Source organism: Haliaeetus leucocephalus, unplaced genomic scaffold, assembly GCF_000737465.1.
Source record: "Haliaeetus leucocephalus isolate CR32 unplaced genomic scaffold, Haliaeetus_leucocephalus-4.0 Scaffold148, whole genome shotgun sequence".
Taxonomy (NCBI): domain Eukaryota; kingdom Metazoa; phylum Chordata; class Aves; order Accipitriformes; family Accipitridae; genus Haliaeetus; species Haliaeetus leucocephalus.
Window position 1 is genome coordinate 1696148 of NW_010972584.1, and position 10802 is coordinate 1706949.

The 10802-nt window shown below is 37.9% G+C and overlaps 1 protein-coding gene across 1 annotated transcript in view; it reads left to right on the forward strand.

The window, feature by feature from the left end:
• Positions 1 to 10802, forward strand: part of RFT1 (RFT1 homolog (S. cerevisiae)) — a 23879-nt gene that overhangs the window by 9041 nt on the left and 4036 nt on the right. Inside the window, exons 3-11 of the mRNA XM_010561633.1 lie at positions 24 to 247; positions 882 to 998; positions 2905 to 3094; positions 3703 to 3804; positions 4762 to 4896; positions 5812 to 5890; positions 6166 to 6216; positions 7634 to 7764; positions 8958 to 9102. Of these exons, the coding sequence (XP_010559935.1) occupies positions 24 to 247; positions 882 to 998; positions 2905 to 3094; positions 3703 to 3804; positions 4762 to 4896; positions 5812 to 5890; positions 6166 to 6216; positions 7634 to 7764; positions 8958 to 9102 (1174 nt within the window). The remainder of the gene's footprint in view (positions 1 to 23; positions 248 to 881; positions 999 to 2904; positions 3095 to 3702; positions 3805 to 4761; positions 4897 to 5811; positions 5891 to 6165; positions 6217 to 7633; positions 7765 to 8957; positions 9103 to 10802) is intronic.

Below are 10802 nucleotides of genomic sequence, written 5' to 3' on the forward strand. Positions count from 1 at the left end.
CCCCCCCGGCGGTCCTCCTCCAGCGCCTTGCTGCAGGTGCGGGGCCGCCCCGGGCGGCCTCCCTCCTTTCTCCTCCTCCTCCCCCGGCTCCGCGGTGCCTGGCGGGAGCCGCCTCAGCCCCGCTCGGCCCGCAGGTGTTTCCCGTGCGGCTTCCTTCACAGGTGCTGTTCCGGGTGGTCACCTTCGGGCTGAACGCGTTCACTCTGCGCTACCTCTCCAGAGAGCTGATCGGCGTGGTCAACGTGAGGTGAGGAGGAGGATGAAGAGCACCCGGGCTGGAAGCCCGTGTCCCGCATCCCGACCGCGCTGTTCGCCCGAAGCCTGACATACGTGAGGCTTCCCTGGGAACGGGTCTCCCGGCGTGATGGGGCTTTTTGAAAGCGTTTGTGTTTGGTGCAGGATGTCGGGGGCCTCTGGTCTGCGGGCTGCGTCCCTAATCATGCTTTGCATAACGCTGTTGAATTTACCGTTAGGTGTTTTACAATGTTTGGTCGTTGAATGTCTCCCGAGTTCTGTTTTGGCCTGAAACAAAGGTGCTGCTGGCCTGTTTTCCATGTTAAAGCATCAGCTTGCTGAGGAAAAGCCAGACGCAATTGCGTATTATGTGCTGTTGCTATATGACAAATTTTTCAACTGTTTTTTTGGTTTATCGCATGCTTAAAGTATTTTTGCTGTTTGAATAATCACATGTAATACTTCCCCTCCTTTTTTACGAGAGGATGATAATTTATCTCATATCACCGTATTTTCTTTGCGTACCTGTTAGATTTGTGTGTCGAGCAGTCCTGTGTAAAAACTGTCAGTGATGCTACTGCATGAAGGATTTCAGCAGTAGTAGGTAAGGAAATAATTTTCTCTTTCTTTTTCCTCACTTCCTTTAGGCTAACTCTACTGTATTCAACAGTTGTCTTCCTAGCCAGGGAGGCATTTCGCAGAGCTTGTTTGAGTGGAAGTACAAAACGAAACTGGACCAAAACAATTAATCTATTGTGGCTGACGTAAGATACCTTTAAAAATGTAGTTCTTAAGAATTTATTTCTAATTCTTGTCTGAGAGCTCATAAAATGAGAACAATTATTTACTGAGGTAATTATTTCAACATTGAACATTTAGTAGCCTCAGTCATGTTTCAGGACTGATGCAGGTAACTGGTCAAGTCTGTTGCTTTAGCATTTATGGACTAGTTCTCTTTTTGGAGCACATGGGAAAGTGCATTGCCAAAGGTGTTATCGGGAGCCATTTGTTCTGTCACTTAGCCTGAAGTTTCATTTATGTTGTAGTTGTTAAAGGAAAACCCTGTTGCACAAATACATAGTCCTTTATTTTTTCTTTCTCTGCCTGCTCAGTCTTGCTCTTTTATTACTTGATGTGCATTTGTGAAGCTGCTTTAGATATTTTTTTTTTACCCTTCGAACTATTTTTTTTCAAAGTCTCGAGCCCTGATGTGGTTTATTGGCATGGCAACATAAATGTTTGTGTTGGGTAGGAGAGATGTAAAAAGGTGAAAGAAAGAGTTGGAATTAAGCAACAGGGAGTAAGTAGGACTACTTCTTTCAACTGTAGTGGCGGTTGTAGCAGAAAGTGGTTAGCTTAAAGTCTCCGTGAAGTTGCAGCCAGAGAGTGTAACAGCACATTGCAGCTAAGTGGATTTTATGACTTGTTTGTCCCTTCTGGTTCCTGGATGCATCTCTCTGCTACTTCCCCTTTGTCAGATCTAGCAGCTGTGCAGCCACAATTAGATGGGCTGGGAAGTAAGTTTACCTACCTGATATGTTGGAAAACTACCCCTGCATGATAAAATAGTAGTCTTCCATTGGGGCGCCCTACTGACTTTCTCTGGAACTGCACAGCTGTTAATTAGATCTGGCCCAGGAATTGAGGGGGTTATGTGTGGACATCTGCATCCAGGTATAAAGAAGAGGGATTGTCGCTTTCAGGGATAGGTTTAGTACTAATATTTTAAATGTATTGGATCAGTTCTGTTTGCTGCATTATAGTCAATTTTCTGCTATTTGACAGCCTTTCAGGTGGGCATTAAATGGTAGAGGCAACAATGACTGTGTGCACCTTTTCTTTTTAAATTTTTCCTTGTAGAGACGTGTAACTTAAAATGAAGATTAACTTTCTTGAAGGATCTGAAATATGTCTTAGGAGCTTGATGTCAAATACCTTAGGGAACTGATAATGTGAGGGTCAAATAGATCCTGCTGCAATGATGTAAAACTTTCTGCACTCTGCCAGAAGCATTGTGTTCCTGAAGTAGTGTCAACAGAAGGTAATATGCATCTGCACTCCTGTGCCTAGGTTGGCTTTTAGCTACAGTCACTAATTGAAGTAGCTCTGAGCTCCGGTAGAGCATTGTAAACTGGCATACCTGAGGTGCAGGCATGCATTTTCTTCTGCTTATTCTGCTGTCGCTCTCTGGAGAACCTGTGATTTCTGGAAGAGTGAGACTAGCAGTTGGAGTGGTGGCATCTTTATCTGTTACAGCAAGATTCAACAAAGCTTGTCTGCAAAAACCCTGGTAACCACAGCCTATAAAAATTGCAGTAATGAGGGGGGTTTGCAGTATTCTGCAGGCTGATGTGGGATCAGAATTATTTGGTCCTAGTGAACAAGACATGCAGATAGTTGACCTTATGTTAGGTTCTTGAGTAGAAAATAGGCAAGTCAGAAAAAATGTTTCCTGTGTCTTGCAAAGAGTGCCTTGAAGATGTTTGTTACAAAAAAAAAAAAAAGAAAAAGAAGGTATTCTTGGTATAGTAACAGTAGAAGCTAATTCCTTGGGGCCTTATTTTAAAAATTATTATGGCCATATGTGACATTTTAATCTAATTTACTTTGGGGTTTTTTTTTCTGCTAAAGTAACATTTCTATTGATTTGTTTTTATGTTAACTTTTTAGAGTCCCTCTTGGTGTTTTTTGGTCTATTTTCTTGGGCTTCGTCTGGCTACACTTGCTTGAAGTACCTGATCCTTCTGTGGTTCCTCATTATCAGGCTGGTGTAGTGGCATTTGGTCTTTCTGCAATTATTGAGCTTCTGGGAGAACCGTTCTGGGTTTTAGCACAAGCTCATTTGTTTGTGAGACTTAAGGTTAGTAAAGTACATGGGGTATATGCGTATGGGGGGAAATTATGTTTCTCTATTGAAAAAGAACAGATTCCTGAACTAGATCTTTCTATGTTCAAGCATATAAAAACTGCACAAAACTGTGTGTACTGTTTAGTACTGTATGACATAGTTGTAACACAGATATGAATTTGTACCTGTAAAAGCAAGAAAGTTGGTTTATTTAGAAATTATCACCTTAATGATCATTAAATGCTTAATCATGAGTTTTAATTGGAGGGAGAGGCACACAGTGTCTACTATTTTGCATTTTGATTGATTGTTGGTATGAAATTGTGAAATGCAACAATTGAGAACATGATTGTCTCAAGCAAAATTTTCTCCCTTATGTCCCATACAAAGAACTGGGAAAGTGCAATAGAGGAATTGTGAAATGCAAGAATAGAAAATTTACAGTGAAAATACAGTCTAAGATGGCCAACTCAGCAGAAAGAAACTCTGTGACAGTCACACTGCCTTTGAAAGTCTTATATTCCTGCATAAATTCTGTGTGTGAAACTAATGTATTGTAAGTTTGTGTATGTGGTTAAGTTGGCAGAAAATAAACGTTCTCTATTTTCTCTTTCTTAAAGGTTATTGCTGAAAGCCTTTCAGTAGTGTCAAAATGCATTTTGACGGTTATTTTAGTAGTCCTTTATCCTCAGTGGGGCCTCTATGTTTTTTCCCTGGCTCAGGTAAGTTTCCTGTGTTCTCTTCTATGAATTCTTGATTCATCTGAATTTTTATTTGCTGCTGTCTTTGACATTTAGCCTGCTAAATAACTTTGAGGGGATGAGAGAAAATGCTCCTGGGAGGTTTAAGATTTAGCACTTGTATTTAGCATTTTCCTGATACTCGTTATTGACTTGGCACTTTGGCCCTGAGCAGTTTAATGGATGTACAAGGAAGCACCTTCTTCTGTCTGTGAAGGCATGTTTTGCAAATAAGGTTATGTTATTCTGTATAAGTTTTATGTAACTTTTCTTCTTAATCAGGTATACATTCTAATACTTGAAGACTCTGTTCACTACCTGGCTTAAGTATTAATATTAGACTTTGGATTCTACTGTGTAGAAGATTATAATCACGTATGATTTTATCAGCCTGTACTGCCAACCTATATCACTTTATCAGAAGGTGCTAATCATGTGTAACGTAATTGGATTAAAACTTTTTCTTTACTAAATGAAGAATGGATATATTGGCACCTGAAAAATAGGGTTGTCACCTGTGCAATATCATATAAATGAAAATGTGATCCACCTCATATGTGGACATTTGGTTATTTTTTTGTTCAGTTTTTGCAGTGGCTGTGGTAGACAGCTTATAACTGATCGAAGAAAGTGATATAGATGGTAGCTACTCTGTCAACTTGGTTTTTGACTGAGTGAATAATTGCTTTATAATTGGACTTCAATCATTCTAAAAATGCTGAATAGAACATAAAAGTTGGCAAAGAGCTAGGATAACCTACAGATAAAAAAAAATCAGCACGGTTCTTGGGGAGTTAAAGTGTTTAGCTCATTTAAAATTTGACAGGAATAAGGACTACTTCATTTTGTTCTCACTGAATTTAGAACTCTAGCATGTAATTCTGCATTTGTAAGTTTATATCACTGGTTGTTTTTCTTCTCCCTTCCCTATCTTTCCAGCTTTTATATGTCAGTGTTCTGGTAACGTGCTATGTAACTTATTTTGTGATGTTTTTGGGGTCTCCTGAAGCAACAAAGAAGTCATTTCCAGTTGCTAGAATGAAAGCTTTATTACCTAACTTGGTGGAAGATGAGGTAGGTTGCACAGTTAATTTCTTGATTTTAATTTTTTTCTTGAGAGCGCTTTGAAAATTCGTTTGAGATAGTGGAGTTAATTGAGTGATTTTGAGGGTATCTCTGCATTGTAGAAGATAATGACTGATTTAAAAAAAATAAATGACAAATTCTTTTTGTGGTTTGTATCAATAAAATCCTTGTCGGAAAAACATTATGAAACTTGACTTTTCTGTTGTTATGGGTTTGTTGCTGACTTATCTCTTAGTATCTTTGTGCAAACCATTAACTGGAGATAGAATATCTATAGCGTGCGGGGGAATGACCAGGTATCATGGGATCTGAGGGAGGAAAGAAAACAGAACTATTTTACCATGAATTTTGGTACTTGGACTTTTCCACAAAATGAATGTGGTACACAGCAACCTACAGATACTCAAATATCTCTGATGTCCTCTCAAAAGAAAATGAGGCAAGAAAGAAATGAAAACACAGAGTGAGGAAGAAGACATTTTGAAAAAGATTTGCAGATTGAAAAGATAAAGGTGGTTCTTGGTTGCAAGATTTGTGGGGATGGTTTGAAGAACAGTAAACAATTTATATCTACAGTGAAGGTGAAAGTTATATTGGGATGCTAAACAGCATGGATTTTTTTCTGCAGTCTCTTTGAATAGTATTTTCTGTAGAAAGTTTGTCTGGGTACTTTATCTGCAGCAATAATTTTCAGCAAGGGAAAAAGTCTTTGCCAGATCAGAGTGCTATTGGTGCTAGAATTATCAATGTTTTAGATTAGTTGTAAGCAGCTATGACATTGTGGGTTTTCCTCATCAGTACAGTTAGAGCTAGCCTAGAGTATTGTGCTTGGGGTTTTTTTTTCAATTTCTACTCTGTAGTTTCAGTCATGTTCATTACATTTCAGTACTACTTTTTTTGCAGACCTTTGTTAACTGGAAGGAAGCATGGTTGACTTGGAGTTTCTTCAAACAATCCTTCTTGAAACAGATTTTGACAGAAGGTGAGGCTTGACATGCAGTTGTGATGGAGAAGGGTTAGTGAATACTATTTGCGAAATTGACTTAAAGCTTGAGAAAGCTGGGGGAGGTGTAGGTATGCGACTTTGAGACTGTTGCCAGCAGATGTTACCAACCTGAATGAAGTTTTTGAGGGTATTCTGAACTAGGTGCTGTCCTGTTTGACTTTGTCTCTTGAATACTTAATGTTGGAAGTGTCTGGACAAGTATTGGGAAAGATTAGGGACTTGTTCTTAAGTTCTTTATTTTGAACTTACAGGTGAACGATATGTGATGACTTTTTTGAACGTGTTAAATTTTGGAGATCAGGGTAAGTGTGATGGTATTGTGGAGTGGTGACACAGTTTTAGTCACTGCTCTTCAGATGGTTCTGAAAATGACTGAAAGTATTTGAATGTAACTTGAAAGTCTGAGAAGATTTCAAAGCCTTTGTGACTTTGGGATGCATTTCAGAGAATGATTGATAGAGGTACAGAAAAGAATTTCATTTAAGAGCCTGGATTTTAATTTTATTTTTTCTTTGAATCAAAACTTTCCAATTGAATATGAGATACCATGTATCTTGTTTCTTTTTTTTTGTTTAAAAAAAAAGCTTCTTTAGTATCTGGTGTGTTATAGTTGTTGGTCTTCAGTTTTTGTAATTCTGTTTTCTTGCTGTTTTCTGTCTTCCTTTTGAATTTGTGTTAGCCGTTACAACAAGAACATCTTTGTTTATAGGATTGCATCTCAAAACTGAATTATGTTCTGTAAAAGACTTCAGTGTGGTTAGAGTAATGTATGGCAGTAGCCATTCAGATGACTGAGTTGCCAGCACCTCGGGTCTTTATGGCTTGGGGAAGGAAAATAGGCTGTAATTGTTGGCTCGCTGTTAGAAGTTTCTTGACTAGTTTGAATTACTTTTAATTGCTGGTAGTAATATGTTCCCCCATAAATACTGAGTATATTTGCGTGCCACCAGTAACTGGAGCCACTTCTGATCCTTCTCCCCTGTAAAACAATTGAACTGCCTTTTACTTGGAGGGTCTTTAAAAGAGTACAAAAATACCTGTACTCTCAAAGTGTTGAGAAACAGGGGTTCCAAGTCCTGTGAAATCAGCCAGAGCCTTATTCTGTTATTTCACTGTGAAAGTGTACGTACTTATCCATATGCCTGACTTTGTATGCTCTCAGTGACTGTACTCTGTGTGTGTGTGTATATATATATACACACAAACATACATAGATGTATTAGCAGGTTTGGAGCAGTATCTTGCTGAGGGTGGAAGTGCTGGTAAAATGTCATGTAGGATTGCCCTTCCACTTCAGTGAAAGTAAAACGAAAGAAGGACCTCACACTAAAAATAGGTATCTTTCTCTTCTCCTGTATCAGTAAATCCTTACATTCCTGTTCTCATTCAGTGAATTTAATCAGGATCTTTTAACTTCCTCTACAGTAAGAATTTTAAATGTGGCTTGGTGCTGTCGCTAGATTCACATCTCTGTAGTTGATGCTTTTGTCCTAGCTTTGCCATCGATGAGCAGGCCTTGTAATTTTGAGCTGTGGTTGCTGTGACTGTCAGAATTTTTAGGGAACACTGCTGTAATGGTGCACTAAATTCCACTTGTTTTCCTTTTTTTCAGTGGAAATGTTAAATTATAATTCATGTAATTGTTAAAGACTTGGAATTAAAATGTGTCTAAAAAATTACAGGTTGCTGCTATCTTGTGTTTTGTTTTTGTTTTAAAAGGTGTGTATGATATCGTGAATAATCTTGGTTCACTGGTGGCCAGGTTTATCTTTTTGCCTATTGAGGAGAGTTTTTATGTCTTTTTTGCTAAAGTGTTGGAAAGAGGGAAGAATGTAAAGGATCAGAAGCAGGTATGTTTATTTTGGATTAATTACATGTCAAATGCTTGATTTTTGTTACAGATAAATTGCATCACAGAAGTGTGACTGACAGAAATGTGTGTTTAAATTTGAGTATAAAGGCTGTTAAAATTGAAAAGTTGAAGTGGAGAACAAAAATGTCGAGTGAGGCTGGACCAGAAAGAGAAGAAAATAGGTAAAATGCTAATGAAATAGAAATTAAACTATTCAGTGGCATAATACTGCCTCGTATTTTAACTGAAGTTAACTTCATCTGCTAAACCCTAGTGTACTCTGTATTTCCAGAAATACTTAGGCAGTTATTTAAATCATGAAAGCATGCTATTTCTATCAAATAAATGCTGTCTGAAAATATTTGACTGACTTGAAAATACAAGAAGCTGTTAAGTATTAAACAGTAATGTTTCGAGAGAGTGCAGTTTTGGGAAGAAAAGAATTGTATTTTTCTTGAGCTTTTGAATTGTATGTGGAGTATCAATGGTTAAACAAACAAGAGCTTTGTTCCAGAGAGTAATATTCATGCATGCTGTAGGTAAGAAATTCTTGATCAGTCATGAAGATCAGTCTGGGCTTTTATCTGATACTATGACAACTTTTTGCAGTAATCCTGCTACTTGCACCGTAGCATGCAGTTAAACAAATCCCATGCTTCAGGTCTTTGGTGGGCTAAGAAAAGTGTACGTATATGTATATTTTATATATAATGTACCTGATATATATAACTGGCAAAATAGTTACGAGTTTTCATTGTATATAGTGAAATTACATTACGAGAATTACAAGACTGCTTCTTGTAATGAGGTAGTAGAACAGACAAGTTGCTTGTTCTGGTGTGGCAAATCCTGTAGTCCCATGCAGCAATAAAAATCTGACTGTGCCACTGACTCAAACTGTGGCCTTGAGCAGATGCCATGCTCTTCTTTGCCATTTACTAACTGTTAAACAGGTGCAAGTGTTGTTTGCACATTTCCTTGAACAGAGATGTTCACGGCTAATTTTTATGTAGAAGTTGTAATGAGCAAAACATAGAATGAAATAATAAATATATTAAAATTGCTGGGAATTAAGACCATGTGTATGGATAACTCAATAACAAAGGATAAGTTTCACACCTTTTTACGCTGTGCATGAAAATAACTACTATATTGATTCTGATTCATGTAACTGAGTACACTTTTTTTCAGGATGATGTCGCTATGGCTGCAGATGTGTTAGAATTGCTGTTGAAACTTGTGCTTCTCATTGGCCTTACCATCACGGTTTTTGGCTATGCCTATTCTCAGTTGGCTCTGGATATTTATGGAGGCTCAATGCTCAGTTCTGGAACAGGTAAAGATTTACAGAGCTGGTAAAGAAGCCATTCTTTAAAAAGAGAAACCACAGCTATTATGTTTTCTTGTGTAAATCAACAGAATTTTTTTTTCTGTAAAACTCCTATTGAAATCAGTTACTTAGCTTGGCTGAATCCAGAACTCATGCCTTTGTAATAGCATCTTTAATACTTCGGCACCTTAAGCTAGAATATGCTGAGGAGCTCTAAATAAGTTTGGGGCTCTACCTTCCTCCAATTTCACATCATTGGAAAAGAACATTTTAAAGGATTGTTTGACTGTTCCATGATGTAAAATTGCTAACTCCAGCTGTTTAAAATAACAACACCCCCAAAACCCATACAACAAATTGGAACCAAAGAATCTATAGTTTTAGCATAGAAACAATGCTAGTGTTTTTTTATAGTGCTAAACCATATAATGGTAGCAGTCTTGCTATAGTTGTACGCATTGAGGAATAAGTTCTACAAATCTGTCCACAGAAGCAGTCATGGAATTTGTAGGTCACCTTGGATTTTCAGGAGAGAAAGTAGAGGTTCATTTAATTCCTTCTTGGAACATAAACACACAAATTGTAGCCTGGAGTTTTCTTGAGTTCTTTCAGTGGTTTGTCAGTTGACCTACAGTAGCTCCTGCTAGAAAAAATGATCTGCCTTCTGTAGCTGAGCCCGGTTCCTAGCTGATCTATTTTGGGTGAAGATCTAGCAGCTCCTCAGAGGAGTTTTTTTTGTTGCATTTCTGTCTGGAAATTTTGCTTGTGTGCCATTGTGGGAGAGTTCTAGCTTGCATTTTCCATTTCACATCTGTTATAATTAAGAGAAAGTTACAGGGAAGATGAAAGCATGTGATGGTATAGTGTGTTGAAGACAGTTGTGCCTGTCAGAGTTCTGCATCTTCAAACCATAACCTTGGAATGTTTTTTGTTGGGTATTAAAATAAACTGCAATTACCTTATTCACTATTAAGGTCATTTGATATATTCTAACCCCATGGACACTTTCCTGTTTTTAAATGTTAAGCATTTAGGTATTTTTGCTTTAGACCCTTGCATGTTAATTGGAAGCTGGTGCTTGATTTGTGTAGTGATTTTAAGGAAAAACCTGTGTCTGCATAACCAAGAAAAAATGTTAATAACTTTTGCATGTTGTTTGGAGTTGTCTTGCTGCTGGTTCTATCGGATTTGTTTCTAATTTTGAAAGCAAATGTTGTGGAAAATTGTCATTCTGTACCCTAGCAGCCAACTCTTTTTATGAAGAAAATGTTTTCTGTCCCTCTTTCTCTTTGAGAATGGGTGTCTGGGCCTAATCTTTTGGACATGCTTACTTGACTGAAAAGGACTATGTTTAGGAATATGGATGCAAGTCAAGTGACTCAATTTTATTTTTTTTACCTAATGGTAATGTGTGAAAATGAAATGTTGAGCATGCATACTGGCTTATTTAACCAGATATTAATGGATATATTATTTTTTTTTCCTGAGTGCTCTCTAGTCTAATGTTTTTCTGCATACTTGAAAAGAAAGTCTTCATCTCTGCCCCACGTCTGCAGTGTATTTACTGCTCACTGGGCAGTTGTTCTGTAGAACTGAAACAGGAGGAGACTTGGTAATATGAACTAGATTGCTGCTATCAAGAAGGAATATTCAGGGATGCACACAAACCTGTTAAAAAGCATGGATTTTCCCCCCCGCCCTCCCTC